Source organism: Camelus ferus, chromosome 6 (genome assembly GCF_009834535.1).
Source record: "Camelus ferus isolate YT-003-E chromosome 6, BCGSAC_Cfer_1.0, whole genome shotgun sequence".
Lineage (NCBI taxonomy): Eukaryota > Metazoa > Chordata > Mammalia > Artiodactyla > Camelidae > Camelus > Camelus ferus.
This window is the reverse complement of record NC_045701.1, coordinates 28,688,408-28,705,933: the sequence shown is the minus strand read 5'-3', so window position 1 is coordinate 28,705,933 and position 17,526 is coordinate 28,688,408. Positions and strand designations below refer to the sequence as shown.

The 17,526-nt window shown below is 44.5% G+C and overlaps 1 protein-coding gene across 12 annotated transcripts in view; it reads right to left on the bottom strand.

Annotated features, from left to right (window-relative positions):
* The window catches only part of RYR3 (ryanodine receptor 3), a 499,181-nt gene that overhangs the window by 106,635 nt on the left and 375,020 nt on the right, over positions 1–17,526 (bottom strand). For 8 of the 12 annotated variants that reach the window (XM_032481566.1, XM_032481567.1, XM_032481577.1 and 5 more), the window contains 5 exons: positions 16,552–16,732; positions 15,227–15,338; positions 12,637–12,757; positions 4,090–4,259; positions 1,507–1,727 (listed from right to left, as the gene is read on the bottom strand). In XM_032481566.1, coding sequence (XP_032337457.1) covers positions 1,507–1,727; positions 4,090–4,259; positions 12,637–12,757; positions 15,227–15,338; positions 16,552–16,732 — 805 coding nt within the window. The remainder of the gene's footprint in view (positions 1–1,506; positions 1,728–4,089; positions 4,260–12,636; positions 12,758–15,226; positions 15,339–16,551; positions 16,733–17,526) is intronic. The other 4 variants (XM_032481569.1, XM_032481571.1, XM_032481572.1 and 1 more) reach the window with 1 other exon arrangement.

The following is a 17,526-nucleotide window of genomic DNA, read 5'->3' as shown; positions in this document are numbered from 1 at the left end:
CATGGAGGCAAAGGCAGGGACTCTGATGTGGGATGTTGGAATCCAGGGAAGAAAGCCTTGGAGGCGTCGGCGACAAGCAGGGTGTCAGGGTGTAGGGCTTGATCATGGTAGAGGGTCTCAGGGAGAAACCCCTTTGATGGGCACTGGGTGGAGGCCCCCCTCTCACTCTCCACACCCTCAGCACATAGGACTGTGCATGACACAGCTTGGCCCCGAAGTAGCTGAAGCCTGTGGGCCTTAAATAATAGAAAGATAGCAGGTATAGGTTAACTTTAATACAGCACTTAAAATGGAAGGGCCGTTGTTATATTTGAGATATAAATGCGAGACTGCCTTTTAACCTGATATTTTTAAAGGACGGATCAATTGCTTTTCTTCTCGGCAGCCCGAGCCCCCATGGCGTAGTCATCTCTTGTGCGACTAGCAAACCACCCACTCAACAAGAATCAGGACCAGACCCAGCTGCCTGCTAAAGGGGATGATGCCTGCTGGTCCTGTCTCCTGGACCACCTAGAGCAGCGACTCTTGTCTTGGCTCCATCATGGTATCATCTGGGGGAGCTTCAAAAGCTAGAGGCCTGCCTCTCACCCCGAAAGATTGTGGTTTTTTAGGCTGAGGTGTGGCCTGGACATCAGGGTATTCATTTAGTAGCTCCCTAGGTAATTCTTTTCTTGGGGGTTCTGGTTTTTTTTTTTTTTTTTCCTGTTTCTTTGTTTTTCTTGGGGGAGGTAATTAGATTTATTTTTGTTTTATTTATTTTTTAATAGAGGTACTAGGGATTGAACCCACGACTTCCTGCACGCTAGACTTGCACTCTGCCACTGAGCTATAGCCCCCCCCCCCCCCCCCCGGTGATTCTAACACGCAGCTGAGCTGTAAAACCACTGGCTTAAGACAGCAGGTCCTGGTCCTGGCCCGCGCTACTGAGACCTGCCATTGGAGGAGCCCTTTGACTGGCCTGGTGTCGTTTTTGGATGATCCAGGCTCCTGGGGCGACTTTACCCCCTGTCCTTGCCTGGCTCTGATGCCCGTCTGCAGCGGTGGAAACCACTGCCTGTAATTCCCCACTGGGACTGGTGACTCCGTCTTTCCTTCGCTCCAGGTCTCAAGGGGCCTGGAGGTGGGTTGCTTTGATTCACACTTTTAGGATCTGGCCTCTGTGTAAAGGTCCACTCACTAAGAAGGGGAAAATCTGCTTCCAGCTTTATTTTAGGAACTGAAGTATTAGTTCTTAATCTGAATACTTCAGGCCTGAAACCAGTCTCATCCCCCGGCCCATCAGCCCTCCGGGCCGGAGGCTGCGCTGTGCCCCCACTTACCCACCGCGAGACATGAGCCTCAAAAGAGAGGTGACCAGAAAGAGCCTGCGGCAAAGAGGGGACCCAGCACATCCTAAGGGGCTGAGCGTATCCTCAAACTAGATTGACCAGGTTTTAAATGACACAACGAAAGGAGGCGGACGTGGACGCGTACACAGAAGTGAAAGACGTGGGAGCGGATACTTACTTGCAGATGGCAAGCAAGCATTGCTCGATGGTGTCCCTCTGAGCTTTGGTGAGGGAACGGCCCTTGGAAAGCCTGTAGATGGTCTGCAGCGTAGAATCGATCAAAGAGGTGTAGTGCTCTGTTCCGGCAAAGAGCGGGGCGCACCGTGTGAGCAGCGGGAGCACGGCCGCGCAGAGGTACCTGTTCAGCGCCAGCGCCGCCTCTGTGGTGCTCAGGGCAACCTACGAAAGGGGGTTGCGATGCGGGTTAACCTCCCCGGAAAGACGGAGCCAGGTGTCCCCCTGCACTGAGCTCTCATCTCATGGGGCAGGGAAGTTTCCACATATCTGTGTTTCACAGCGACAGACCGAACAACTTTCTACTTTGTCTAAGGAGACCTATTTCTCTTTGGCATCTTAAATGAAAAAAAAAAATCAGGTTAAAAGAAACAATAAACAGAAGAGAAGCAAAGACTGGCTGGCGCTGACTCATTCCAAGTGGTCCACAAAGGTCTTTTCCCTTCAAAGAAGAATCCTCAACCCTTATGACAATCAGCTGATGAACAGGCTAACTCAACACCCTCGACGTGTGTGAAGTCCAGCTGCCAGGCTACTGCACCTTCTTCTGGTGTTTGCTCTCTTTTCTCACCTGATGGAGACCCACTAGCTGTCCTCTTGTGACTTTGAGATTAGTCAGTGGTTACAGCAGGAGTAAGGTCTCAAACTCACGGGCTTTGTGACAGTTTTACACACAGAAATTGGAGCTCTGACTCCCATCACCTAACTGATGGGCATCGTCAACAATCTGCAATCTGACCATTGACATGAGAGTGAGACATCACTGGAGGGCACCCGCCTCTGCCGGGGAAAGTGTGCACAAGGAACGGAAACCGAGGACCTCCTTGAAAACTCTGCTGTAAGGCTCATTTAGACAGGCAGGATTTAAGGAAGGCCCTCTTCCTCACGCTAAGTGTAGCCACGGCGCGCTTAACTTCCATCTTTGAAAAGCGTAGCACTTCAAAAGAAACCTTGAGGTCCCCGGAGATAAAATAATGTCCTTATTTCCTGTGATGAGCACAGCCATTATATCTGTAACACATTTTCTCTCCCTTCTGATCTGATAAACTGTTTTCTTTGAACGGTACGTATTTCTGGGTGTTCCTTTTTATTATCAAAAGTTGGCCTTCTAGGAATGGCAGGCATTAGACGGAAAGAAAAAGCTCATTTTTCGCATTTATCACTTTAAAAGACAGAGTTGTTAATATGAGGGAGGAAGGGCTTTGACTCCAGTGACTCGTTTTCCAAAAAGAACGCATGAAAATTCATGTGCTGAGGAACCGAATATAAAGCTGCTTTTGTGGTAGATGGTGCTTAGACAAGCATGTGATGTGAACACGATGCTGGAATAGTAATTTGCTGTTTATTTGATCTACAAACAAGTTGAATGCTCTGATCAGGAAACTTGGGAATGCCCCACAAGTTAAAAAATGATTATTTTTTAAATCAAGGAGCTTATAAGAAAGCTCAAGTAGCTGTGGAAGCACTGCTTTCATTTTACAAAACGATCATAAGCCTGTAATACTGAAAAGGATATACCATTTCTTATCTCCATCCACAGACAGAGACGAAACTCCCATTCAGATTAGGGCTCGTATTGCTTTCCACTTCTGGGTCACCCCACCCTTTTCTAGGTAAGGCATGTAAATGAGTCAGCTCATCCCCAGATAAAGTAATGGCCAGCCGGCCACCCATCACCAGAGCTCAGACTTCTATCTCTGCTGGACACCAGTTGGAGCCTTTGAGAGACTTTATGACTGATATGCCATGGGCTCTTTAAAAACAACCCTAAACTGGCCAAGATGTCTTTTAAAACTTAAACTGGTCGCATTGGTCTTTTCTCCTTGGATCCAGGACTCCTGGTGGACCGTCTCTCTGCTTAGTCCTGACCTGGGGCATCTGGCATCTATGCTTTCTAACTCCTGGGGCCTCCTGTCTTGATGTCTGTTGATGGTGGCTTACCCCACCTCACACCTGGCTGTCAAACTTGGATTCATACTTGGCCTCTTACACTGACCCTGTCATGTCCTGAGCTTCTGACCATGTTTCCTGATGGTCAGTGCCTGCAACTTAAGGAGTGATGGTAGGACGAGTATTTCCAGCCTATAATGCTGCCCAGCTGGCCTTTTTCATAAGTGATAGAGCCACAGTTCTCATGTGAGGGTGACTTTGTCCCCCCGGGTACATTTAGTGAGATCTAGAATTGCGTTGAGGGGTGGTGCTACCAGAACATAGTACCAGTAGAGGCAGGGAGGCCGCTGAGCATCCTACAAAGCTTGGGATGGCCTCTCACAATAAACCGTGCCGAGGCTGAGAAAGCTGGCAATAGAGGTAGCTAGACTGAGTATCTGAGGTCAAGTATACCTACATCTAAGTCTCTGGACCAATAAATTCGGATCTTCCCTTTCTTGGTTCCTCTCTTTTCTCACCCTTGAAAGCAACTTAACTAATACGTAATCAGTGAATGGGTAGAAAATACTCCCTTCCAATTCCAATGTGAACTATTTACAATGATGGGGAAAGAATTTTTCTTATTTTAACCACTTACCGTATCTAGAGAGGCAGAGGCTCTTAAGTCAGGTAAAAATCCAACCTCCAGCAAGTGGAGCAGGAAAGCCTGGTCCTTGATGCCGTAAACGCGGTCCAAGAACAGCACCATGGGTGCCTTGTGGTCGGGGCAGAAGTTGGCCGCCATATCCGGCTCGTAGATTGACCCGTCTGAAAGACACACGGAGAATGTCATCCCCCCCTTTCCTATCTCCACAGTCTCCAGTGGAACACAGAGCTTGTTTGTCTATGGCTTGTTCTCCTAACAAGAAACAGGAATCTGGGAAATCATACAATGTTGGGCTGGAGTCAGCTTGCCTTGGAAGAGCTGATTGTTAAAATTTCACGAATTCTGTGAGCCAGTTATTAGATATGCCTATTATTAAAAATTACAATTTGCAGTTAAGTAAATTATATTTTAAAAGGTAACAGATACTCAACTTACCGCTTCCTAATTATCGTGCTATAAACTACATTCGAGGTTACTGACATCTGCTGTATTTGTATGTTGGAACTACAGTACAATAGGGTACTGAGTGCATTTTCTGTTCAACTCCACGATCAGGGGCAATCCGTCAGGAGCCTGAAATTGGTGGGCAATTGCCAGTAATCAGGGCTTGATTTATTGCTTTGTTGAATGATGACAGAAGAAAGAGAGCGAGAAAATGTGAGGCAGAGTAAACTGAAAAGTGCGTCATGTTTGTAGCCACTGCCACATAAACAGCACAAAACTGGGGAAATATTCTTTCAGTATTTAGAAACTATTGTCTGATTTAGGTGAATTCAGATCGGACTGTCCAAGAATTCTAACTTTATTCTAATAAAGAGGTCCAAAGATGGAGTGGGAAGATACCATGAAGAAAAGATACCATTTCCTGACTTGGAGGACAAAGAGGATTTTGAAAGAGGATATAAAAAGGAAAAAGTCTTCCTCCTATTATTTTGTTAACACCAAAAACTAGGAAAGAGAGCCCCTAAATGATCAAGCTAAGTCATAGCATATTTTTTTTTATAGCAAACGGTACTTTCATTTTACTATTAGTTCAGCTGATTTACATCCATTTTGAATGTTGGTTCCAGCATCCTCAGATATGATTAGATATTGGCAATCCCAACAACACAGGGAACTGTAAAATTTTAGGTAGATTACAATTAGTTACAAAGGATCTTAAGCCTTATCTCCCTATAAGGTTTGTCATATTAAATCCTGTACTTTGTAAGGCACTCTGTGAGCCGCAAAGATTTGGTGCAGCCACTGTGGAAAACAGTATGGAGATTCCTCAAAAGACTAGGAATAGACTTACCATATGACCCAGGAATCCCGCTCCTGGGCATAGATCCAGAAGGAACCCTACTTCAAAAAGACACCTGCACCCCAATGTTCATAGCAGCACTATTTACAATAGCCAAGACATGGAGACAGCCTAAATGTCCATCAACAGATGACAGGATAAAGAAGATGTGGTATATTTATACAATGGAATACTGTTCAGTGAGAAAAAAACGACAACATAACGCCATTTGCAGCAACATGGATGCTCCTGGAGAATGTCATTCTTAGTGAAGTAAGCCAGAAAGAGAAGGAAAAATACCATATGAGATCACTCATATGTGGAATCTAAAAAAAAAAAAAGAACATAAATACAAAACAGAAACAGACTCATAGACATAGAATACAAACGTTGCCAGTGGGGAGCGAGGAGGGAAGGGACAGACTGGGAGTTCGAAATTTGTAGATACTGACAGGCATATGTAAAACAGATTAACAAGATTATACTGTATAGCACAGTTGCACAGGGAAATATATACAAGATCTGGTGGTAGCTCACAGTGAAAAAGAATGTGACACTGAATATATGTATGTTCATGTGTAACTGAAAAATTGTGCTCTACACTGGAAATTGACACAACATTGTAAACTGACTATAACTCCATAACAACAACAAAAAAGATTCAGTGCTGCTCAGCCCAGGACCTAACTGAGCCCAGGGATCTATTCAGGCCTCAGGGAGAGCAAGGAGAAAAGACACCTTCCAGAGAGATGACTGCCTGCTTCTCCTCCCCTGAGCACCAGGGGGAGCTGTTTCCAAACATCAGAGGCTGACTCACTCAGACACGCGGTGTTCTGAAGAACAGTATTTTTATGGGATAATAATGAATGTCTTGTGTCCAAAAAGTTAAGGAAACACTGAGTTCACCATTTATTTCTCAGTGGCTTTATAATCTTAAATGTGCTTCCTGAAGTTATAAAAGGTGACATATTTAAGAGTGATGTCACTGAGATGGGGGAGTAGAGACCCAGCATTGGTCCCCCAACAAAGACCAATTAAATTAAACAGCTGTCCATGAACAAAACCAGTCTGAAGAGAGTTCGAGAGTCCACGTAAGAAACTTCAGCAACATAGTGGGACAAAATATCTGAGAGTAAGTGCACAAAATGGGAAGGAAAACCAGCTTCGTTTTGTCTGTATTCCTCTGGCTGGCACTGCTCAGTGCAGAGTGAAACTCCTCAGCTGGAAAGAGTGCCCTTTGCCCGGAAGCGAGAGCGAGGTGGGTGATAGGTGTCCCAGCCTTCAGGGGCACCAAATGAAGGACCAGCTTCGGTTTCACCGCAGCCAGAGACTGGCAGAGCTGAGATGTCTAGTGATGATGGCGAGGAACAGGAGGAAGGGCAGGGGCCACCAGTATCAGCCACACAGCAGAGCCACCATGGTTCCCAGGGACTTGCTCGCTGAGCGCCCAGCAGCTTCTGCCATTGAAGAAACCAAAAGCCAGCACAGCTGCCACAAAATCCTGACTGGATTTTGCCCCATAGGTCTTTGTGTTCACAGATGCCCAGCCACCTGTTCTGTCTCCACTGCCTCCCCACCAACGCCCAGAAACCAAGACCTGCACTGGCGGTCAGCCCCAGCCTCTGTGGTTGTACAAATACAAGGTGCCCCCTAGACCCCTTCGGCTGATCCCACTGCCGTACAGGCACTCAGGTTAGCTGTTCCAGCTGGACGCCGGCAAGCTGCCGGCCCAGCTCCCATCACTGGGCTCCACTGTTGTGCATGCATCCGGGTGAGACCCGCGGCCACAGGAGTGCACGCTGACAGCCAGGGTCCCCGCAGATGCTAGTGTGCCCACAGGTGGCTCTGGGCTTGGGTGCTGGCCCTACCCCTGCTGCTCCCTGTGTGTCTGCAGTTGGCCTCTGCCACCACAAAGGCACCTGCAGCTGGTCCTTGCGTGTGTGTGTGCACCAGTGGCTCTGGCAGCCACCACTGCCTGCCCTGGTCCCTTGTCACTACACCTGTAAGCACTGTGGAGGAACCGCAAAGTCCTTGCAGCCACTGAGGAACCTCAGCAGCATTTGCCAAGGACCATGCAGTTGTCAGTGTTGTTGACCCCAGTGTCCTGATGAGACATCATACCGTCTCTGGACCCAAAGCTGCCACATACCCCTGCACTTGGTGCCCTGAACCACCAGACCTCAGGTCACAGCACAAGACTCTAATGGACCCCACCGGAAGGTGAAACTTTTTCCTTACCAAAGCCAGTCCATGAAGTCTGGAAGAGGTGGCTGCTTCTTCAAATGCTCAGATACCTATCCAAGGCTACAGAGATCATGACGAAGAAGGGAAACATGACACCACAAAGAGAACACAGTAAACTTCTAGTAACTGAACCCAGAGAAATGGAGATATACGAACCACCTGACAAGGAATTCAAAATAATTATTCTGAAGATGCTTAGAGAGCTACATGTAGAGAACGCAGATAAACAATTTAATGATGTAGAGAAAATAATACAAGAACAAAATAAGTTCAACAAAGAGACAGAACAAAACATAAAAAACATAAAAAAGAACAGGAAAGAAATACTGGAACTGCAGAACACAGTGACTCTGGTGAAGAATTCAGCAGAGAGCTTCAGCAGCACACTGGGTCACACAGAAGAATCGGTGAACTCAGAGACACACTTTGAAATTACCCAGTAAGAGGAACAAAAAAAAAAAAAAAAAAAAAGGAAAAGGGATGAAGAAGCCCTACAGGACTTAAGGGACAGTATTAAAAGAAACAATTTACATATCACTGGAGTCCCAGGAGAAGAGAGAAGAAAGAGGCAGAAAGCTTGTATCAAGAAATAATGGCTAAGAATTTTCCAAACCTGATATTTGGACATCCAAATTTATAAAGCTAATAGATCATCCCCAAATTGCAACCCCAAACAACCTTCTCTACGATACATTATAATAAAACTGTCTAAAATCAGAGATACAGAATTAAAAAAAAAGCAAGAGAAAAAATTTCATTCAAGGGAACCCCCATTAGACTATCAGTGGATAACTCAGCAGAAACACTATAGGCCAGGAGAGACTGGGATGATATATTCAAAATGTGGAAACAAAAACCTACCAATTAAGAATACCTTATCCAGAGAGCTGTCTTTTAGAAATGAAGGTAAGATAAATACTTTCCCAAACAATACAATCTGAGAGAATTCACCACCACTAGATCTGACCTATAAGAAATGCTGAAAGGAGTTCTTCAAGCTGAAATGAAAGTATACTAATCAATAACATGAAAACATATGAAAATATATCACACACTGTCAAAGGTAAGTATATACTCAGATCCAGAATACTCTAATACTATAAGGAAGGAAATAAGAAAGATCAGAGCAGAAATGAATGAATTGAGAATGGAAAACAATTAAAATGATCAACAAAACTAACAGCTGACTTTTGGAAAGGATAAACAAAATTGACAAGACTTTAGCTAGACTTACTAAGAAGAAGAGAGAAAACTCAAATATATACAATTATAAATGAAAGAAGAGACATTCAACTGATAACACACAAATACAAAAGATCAGAGGAGACTACTATGAACACTTATATGTCAACAAATTAGACAACCCAGAATAAACTGATAAACTCCTGAAACACACAACTTACTGAAAATGAATCATGAAGAAATAGAAAATTTGAACAGACCAATAATGAGTAAGGAGATTGAATTACAAATAAAAAATCTCCCCCAAAGAAAATTCTCTGAGCAAATGACCTCATGGGTAAATTCTACTAAAACTTGAAGAATTATACCAATCCTTCTCAAACTCTTCCAAAAAAAAATGGAAGAGGAAGGGATACTTCCAAACTTATTTTATGAGGCAGCATTACTCTGATACCAAAACCAGATAAGGATACTGAAAGAAAAAACTGCAGACCAGTATGTTTGATAAATATAGATGCAAAAATTTTTAGTTAAACACTAGCATACCAAACTGAACAGATCGTTAAAAGGATCATGTATCATGATCAAGAGGGATTCACCTCTTGGATGCAAGGATGGTCCTGGCATTTGCAAATCAGTAAATGTGATATACCACATTAACAGAATGAAAGACAAAAATCATACAATCATCTCAATAGATGAAAAAAAGCACTTGACAAAATTCAACTTATTTTTATGATAAAAATTCCAATAAATTTGGTATAGAAAGAACACAACCACACATAATAAAGGCCATACATGACAAACCACAGTTAACATCATATTCAACAGTGAAAGGCTGAAAGCTTTTCCTCTAAGATCAGGGTCAAGGCAAGGGTATCTACTATTTCCTCTCCTATATAATACAGTACCAGAAATCCTAGTCAGAGCAATTAGGCAAGAAAAATAAATAAGAGGCATTTGAATCAAAAAGGAAAAGGTAAAATTGTTCTGTTTGCTGATGACATGATCTTGTACATAGAAAAATCCTGGTCTCCACCAAAAAATTGTTAGAACTAGTAAATGAATTCGGTAAAGTTTCAGGATACCAAGCCAATATATACAAATCAGTTGAATTTCTATACAGTAACAATGAAATATCTGAGAAAGAAATAAAACAGTCTCATTTACAACAGCATCAAAAACAATAAAATACTTACAAATAAATTTAACTAAGGAAGTGAAAGATTTATACACTGAAAACAGTAAGACACTGATGAAAGAAAATGAGTACACAGGAAACAAACCCTATGTTTATGGGTCAGGAGAGTCAATATTGTTAAAATGTCCATACTACTCAAAGCCATTGGTAGATTTAATGCAATCCCAACAGAATTTCAATGCCATTTTTCACAGAAATAGAAAAAAAATAGTCCTAAACTTTGTATGGTACCACAAAAGACCCCAAATTACCAAAGCAACCTTGAGAAAGGACAAAGCTGGGGACGTCATACTTCCTGACTTCAAACTATATTACAAAGCTATAGTAATCAAAGCAGTAAGGCACTGGCATAAAAACAGACACCGAGAGCAACACAACAGGATATAGAGCCCAGAAATAAACCTATGCGTATACAGTCAACTAATATTTGACAAAGTAGCCAAGAATACTCAACACTAAAAGGATAATCTTTTCAATAAGTGATATTGGGAAAATAGGATATTCACATGCAAAAGAATGCAACTGGATTTCTATCTTACACAAAAGTCTGAGTCACAAAAGTTAACTCGAAATGGATTAAAGACCTAAGTGTGAGACTGGAACCTGTAAAATTCCTAGAAGAAAACATGGTGAGTAGGCTCCTTGACATGGCCTTGGCAATGATTTTTTGGATATGACACCAAAAGCAAAAATCAACATGAGGGACCTCATCAAACTAAAAAAGTTTCTGCACAGCAAAAGAAACAATCAACAAAATGAGAAGGCAACCGACAGAATGCGAGAAAATACTGGCAAACCACATATCTAACAAGGACTTCATATCCAAAATATATATAAGGAACTCATAAACTCCACAGCCAAAAAAACCCCAAAAAACAAAAAACAACTCTCCCCTCAAAACCTCCCACCAAGTAATCTGATTAAAATGGGCAAGGGACCTGAAAAGACATTTTTCCAAGAACACATGCAAATGGCCAACAAGTACATAGAAAGGTGCTCAGCATCACTAATCATCAGGAAAATGCAAATCAAAACCACATTGAGATGTCACTTCACACCTGTCACAATTGTTATTTTAAAAAAAGGGATAACAAATGCTGGTGAGGATGCAGAGAAAAGGGAATCCTTGTGCACCACTGGTGGGAATACACACTGGTGCAGCCGCTATGGGAAACAGTATTGAGGTTCCTCAAAAAATCAAAAATAAAATAACCAAATGATCCAACAATCCTACTTCTGGACATATACCAAAGGAAATGAAATCACTGTCTCAGAGAGATATCTGCATCCTTATGTTCATTGTGGCATTACTTACAATAGCCAAGATATAGAAATGAAATAGTCTAAGTGTCCACAGATAGATGAATGTATAAAGAAAATGTGGTATGTACACACACCCACACCCACCCCCCCACAGAGGAATGTTATTTATCTATACAAAAGAAGGAAGTCCTGCCATTTGAAACACAATGGATGGATCTTCAGGGCATAATGCTAAATGAAAAAAGTCAGAGAGAGAAAGACAAGCATTGTATGATCTCATTTATATGCTGAATCTAAAAATAATTGAACCTATAGAAACAAAGGGTAGATTAATGGTTACCAAGTGTTGGGGAAAGTGAAGGAAATGGAAGATGTTGACCAAAGGGTACACACTTCCAGTTATAAAGATGAATTAATTCCCAGGATCAAATATACAGCGTGGTGACTATAGTCAACAATACTGTGTTGTCTGCTTGGAAGCTGCTATGAGAGTGGAAGTTGAAGGTTCTCACTGTAACAACAACACAACAAATGGTAATTACACGAGGTGAAGGATGCATTCACTAACCTTACTGTGGTAAATATTTTGCAATATATATAGCATATGATTGTACTGTACATCTTAAGTTTATGTAACATTATGTGTTAGTTATAGCTCAGAGATGGAAAAATGTGATATATTCCACAGATTTCCCCAAACTTACCTGACTCCAAACCCCTTGTTGACATGTACACCAAGTCATATCTTTTACAAAAATGTTCCATGAAACACCAGTTTGGGAACCAATGTAACAAAGTCACACTATCTTTTCAATTCCTCCATCTGCCAGGAGGACGCTGCCTGGACAGCAGGTGGAGTGATGCGGAAAAACCGTGTGCCTTTCGGACAGTGGGCGTTTGTAAAGTTAACAGGGAGAGATGTCAAATGTCACAAGCAGTACCAAGGGAGAGCTTGTTATGCCCCATGGCCATGAGGTACATAGGTACTGCGGCAGAAGGGGGCCTGTGACAGTCTGGGGGACACAGAGGCAAAGAAGGGGGAAGGCTTGGCGGGATTCTCCCAGTCCATCAGCCTCCTTCAGGAAGGTTAGAGTTCAGAAGACAATGAGGTCTGGACTACTGGAATTTACAGGGCACGGGGTACGGGAGACTCAACGCAGGGGAGACGGGGAGACAGGGAGATGGGGAGACAGCAGCCGGCTGGAGCTGGGAGGAGAGAATTCCTCATCACCAAGATCTTCACCTGTGCAGCGTGCGTGTCCCACAGTAGGGGGTGGGAAGAGCCCTGCACTGTGGACAAAGTCCTGCCACGAGCAGGTGGCCCCAGGGAGACGGGCAGGACTCAGCCTTCAGCTGCTTCCCTTACCTTTGTTCAGGGAGGGCAGTTTCAAGGGGATGCTGATGATCCCGACCAAGTCCTCAGTGGGGACCAGGGAGCGCAGGATGGACCTGATCCGGATGGCTTCCCCTTTTCCTGTCTGGATAAGCTGCAAGGCAGGTTTGGAGAGTGAGATAAATGAGGTTCCCACACTCCTGTTCCAACCCACCTTCAAACCTCTGGTGGTAAAACAGTTCTCCTTGTTGGGGGGGGGGTGGGTACACGCCTACCTTTCCCTAATTGTTCTAGACACTTGTGGCCCCAGGGGAGAGAGGTGCTTTCTCTGGACTTCCTAGATGAGGTGCTCCCAAGGGAATAACCCTGGCCAAGGAGGGCAAGTGGACTCCTTTGTCTTGATTACAACAATCATGCAGTCTTGGTATTAAGCCTCAGCAGTGAATGGGCAGCCGTTACCGGCTCTCAGCGAGACCACAATACTGGGAGCTCTCAACACGACCTAAATGTTACAATGTGGCCACAACTTGAAATCCTCAAATTCTGCTGGATGTAGAAATGACTTATGAGTTGCAGTTTCCTAAAAGTGTGATTAATGCTGGGTATATGGCACCCACAGGGGTGTAGATGTCAAGGCGAACCTGAGCACCCCAGGGGAGTTACCTGGGGACGGATAATCAGACCCTTACGGCCACGGCCATGAGATGGGCCAACCTGCATGTACAGGTGCACATCCTCCTGGGTGCAGGGGTAGCAGGTCTGCTTCTGGGAAAAGGCTCCAGGCCAATAATGGAACTGTCATGGGCTCAGGATCGAATCTACCCAGGAGGTAGCTGGATGGCATGGTGGGACGTAATGCTGGAAGGCCCAGAGGAAGGAGAACGCCTGTGTGTGTCCCTAGCTGTCACCTCCCATTCCCGTGGGGAGAGGGGAGGCTGTCAGCGATGATGGCATCGTCTTTCTGCCTCACTCAGATTACAGGGGCCAGGGGAGGAGTGTGTGTGTATTTATGAAGTGTCGAATCAGAGGGGCAGTAAGCAAGGAAGAAAGTCCTTTCCAGGTGGGACTCTGAGGGATCAGCTGTCACATGCTGCTGTCTTCCTGGGACTATGCTAACTGTGTGATCTACTTTCTGAAGTGATGACAGGTGATCAGGGGAACTGACCTCCCACCCCTGCCAAGACTGTAGGACACCCTAGCATTTCTCTGGCCCCCTTTATTTGTTTAAAGGCACAGAAATGGAAAGATGGGCCGATGTGGGTAAGGCAGTTTTTCACAACAGGAACTAGAATGCTAAAAATTCTGATCAGCCTCCCTTTTGAAGATTCAGACTTCCTTCTCTCCAGAGTAATTTTCTCCTAGATTCTTCCCTAATGGAATAGTTTCCCTAACCACTTGTAGATAGATCTGCACATAGGCTACACACGTTTATTAGATAAGTATGACATACTGGAAGGAAGAAAGGTAAGAGTGAATGCTTTAATGCAGTGTCTTCCAAACTGCAGTCATGACCAATCCGTGGCCTGTAAAATCAGTTAAGGGGTTGTGCCCAGCATTAAAAAGCGTGAAATAGATGAGGAGAGAAAATATTAGAGTGCACTGTCCATAATAAGGACAGATTTTGTTTCTGGAATATATGTGTAACTAGGTTGCAATGCAAACTCTATTTCTCACTGTAATCCAAATACATTTTTTTTTTGGTCAAAAAGTTTGAAAGCCATGACTTTAATCGATCCTGTCTTTCATTAGCATTTAACAAATATCCACTGTTACCTTGGCAGGGACTAAATCTATAACCTCATCAAAACCAGATACCATTGTCTGTATCACCCCAATCTGCACTGCAAGTGTTTTGGGGAGAAGCTCTGGTATAATCCAAATGCAGTGAGCGCTTTGCAGAGAGGCAGGCATCTGAGTCCCGAGTGAGCAAATCTAACAGTTCTTTTAAAGAGTTACCAAGTTTTTTTTTTTTTGAATACAAAAAGCTGTCTTGTCTTTTCTGTTTTCACACAAGAAGCAATGATTTCCTCTCTCACTTACAATGTGAGGTTTTATGTGAAATAAGACCAATCTCTCTCAATCCCCAGCAGAGATGAAAAAGGCAAAGGAAAAACATCACTTTTTAGTTCAAAACTAGGAGTCTGAGAAGACATCCCATAAAAATAGGATAATCTTTCTCAGCATGACTGCAAAGCTCACCCCTGGGAAAAGGAAATCAAACATGAACCCTGGGAAGACGCTGCCTTCCTGATGCCTAACACCATGGTCATCAAGAAAAGATGTTCCACGTGGAGCATCTCAATGGATGCAATCAAGCATCAAGTTACCAAATCAAGGCATCTGGAAAAATCATTTTGGGAGGCTTTTGAAATACAGTATGTAGCAGATATGCCCACCTAGGGTCCCAGAGAAGTCACACAACACAGGGGTTTTCCTAAGAGTCATTCCTTAGAAAGTTGTAGAATCGGGTACCCGAGACGGAAACAACTTTTGATGTTGGCTAAAAGGAACGGAGAGAAAGGCGTGTTGACAACGCCAGAGACAGAAGAAATGGCATTCAGGACATCTACAGTCTTCCTGGCTCAAGCCTCTCCAAGCTGCCCTCGGGGAACTCATCACTTACGTGCATTTCAGGAGCACAGCGGCCCAACAGGTCTATTAGAGCCGAGTAAAATGACATAATTGCATTGCCCATGTGCACAATCTCCTCTTCATCTCCATCGCCCTCTGTGCTGCTGAGAGAGAACCAACACGAGGAGGTGTGAGGAAGGCTGGCAGGTGTGGCCACGATATCAGACACGCTGTGGGAACACTCACTCTGCTCACCCTGTGCATCACACATCCTTTCCCCGGACACCTTCTCTCCCTCCACATGCCAATAAATTGGTTTAACTCACCACGCTCAAAGGACCCAAATATTTGTCCACAACATTCCTAGGGTCCCATGAAATTTAAGGCATGAGTACTGACATGAGCTGATCATGCAGCCCACACGCTCACGGAGCGGCACTGTAACCCCCAAAGCTCCTCCTAACCATTCCTCCCCCTTTCCTGCCTGAATATCCATGGAAAGACCTTGGACAAGGAGTCAGGACGGCCAAGTCCATGTCCTGACTCTGTTGCTAACAACCTCTATGACTCTGGGCCTCTGTTTTTCTCATGTCACATGAGGAAGTTGGGACAGCTTATGTTTTGGGTTCTGTCTAACTCTACCAGATCACCTACCAGAATTCATGACCGAAAAAAAAAAAAAAAGCCACCGGCTGGAGAGTTGCTTCTGCTGGTTTTTACCCCATCTCTAGATTCTGGGGTCTAACCTAGAGGCTGTGATAAAAGGGAAATGATCACAAGACATCATGAAAGGAAAGTCACAAGGCAACCCAATGATGTCCTAACTACCTTTAACCGTTAAATACCAAGAATGTTAATGCTGTGATTTTTCACATTCTGCAGCTTTCTCTTTACCTAAAGAATCAAATCAAAACACTTTCAGAAGAGGAAGTGGAGGATCCTCCCTCTTTTTAAAAGTGAGGGACAAGATGAGACACCAAGGTTTTAAACACTGCAGGGAAGGGGCTGGGGTCAGTGACCAGAGCCCTGCTGGTCCAGGCCTTCTAACTTCTGTACAGCCTCCTCCCATGGTGATGCCACAGGAAGGGGCAGCGGGGCCGAAAGAGCTTGCCCTCTCCTCCATCTGCCAGGGTGCCTGAGTGGAGCAGGAGAAACGGAAGGGGCGTGAAGAGGATACTGATCGCTAAGCTTATGAGGAAAGTCAAGGTAATAGCATGCTTGACAAAGAGATCTCAACTGTTTGAACCACAACCGCAAAGAACCCGGGCTTCCTCTGCCAGGGGGAGGTTACTGCCGCTTGCTTTATCATTCGTGCACTGACAGTATTTGGGAGCTCGCCAACCATAGGCGGGCCAGAAGGCAATTCCATTCACTTACACTTCTCTCTTGTAGACCTGCGAGGGGAGGTCGAGGGCTGGGTTCTCGGAGATCTTAATGGCGCCTTGCATGGCTGCCAGCAGACCGTTTCCTCCTTCACCCCGCAGGGCTGGGCCGAAGCACTCGGGGCGTCTGATGAGCAGTTTGACCACGACACTAGCATTTTCCTCCACACTTTCACCTAAGGCAAAGAGGCATCATTACCTTCTCACCAGAGAAGGGCAACCCCCAGCACTGACTTCTAACAGATGAGGCTGGGGGAACAGTATGCGACTGAGCTTGTCACACACTCTTACGATGAGGAGGTAACACTGATGGAGAGCAAGGTGAGCCTTGATAAATTAGGTCAGAATCTGTGTACTGGAAGCATTACAATTAACCAATATAGAACAGAGTCTCACTTCTCAGTTTAGAATTTTGCACTGATCACATTATTTCACTATATTTGGGTCCCCAGAGGGCAAGAAATACACTACTGGGTCTGCCACGGATTATTGATTAATTCACAAGTGACTCAGAGAACAAAAGAACGTGACATCTGTATTAACTCCCTGCGGGGTACTTCAAAGGTATTTCCTTCCCTCCTTGAGAGGAGGTAAATGGTAATTCCAGCGGGAGTGACTCAATGGACACCTGGAGAAGTGCCCCGCCAGCTCCGGAGATGTATTCTCTCAGAGTCTGATACACACTCCAGAACCACCAGGTCTACAGGGATGGACCTCAGGGCATTTCAGGAATCACTCATCCACGGAAGAATCTATGTGATAAAGTTATCTTGGTTTATTCTTAGCATAGCTCTGTGGGGAGCCAATGGTCAGAGAACTGTATTCTGCTGGTATTTCTCTTTGGAAGAACTGCAGACAACGAAGACAGGGTATCATTTCCCAAAGAAGTGAAGCAGTGGAACTTCCATGTGTAGAGAGGGACAGTCTAATTTTGCAGCTTGTTCAAACAACTTCAAAAAACACCCTTTCG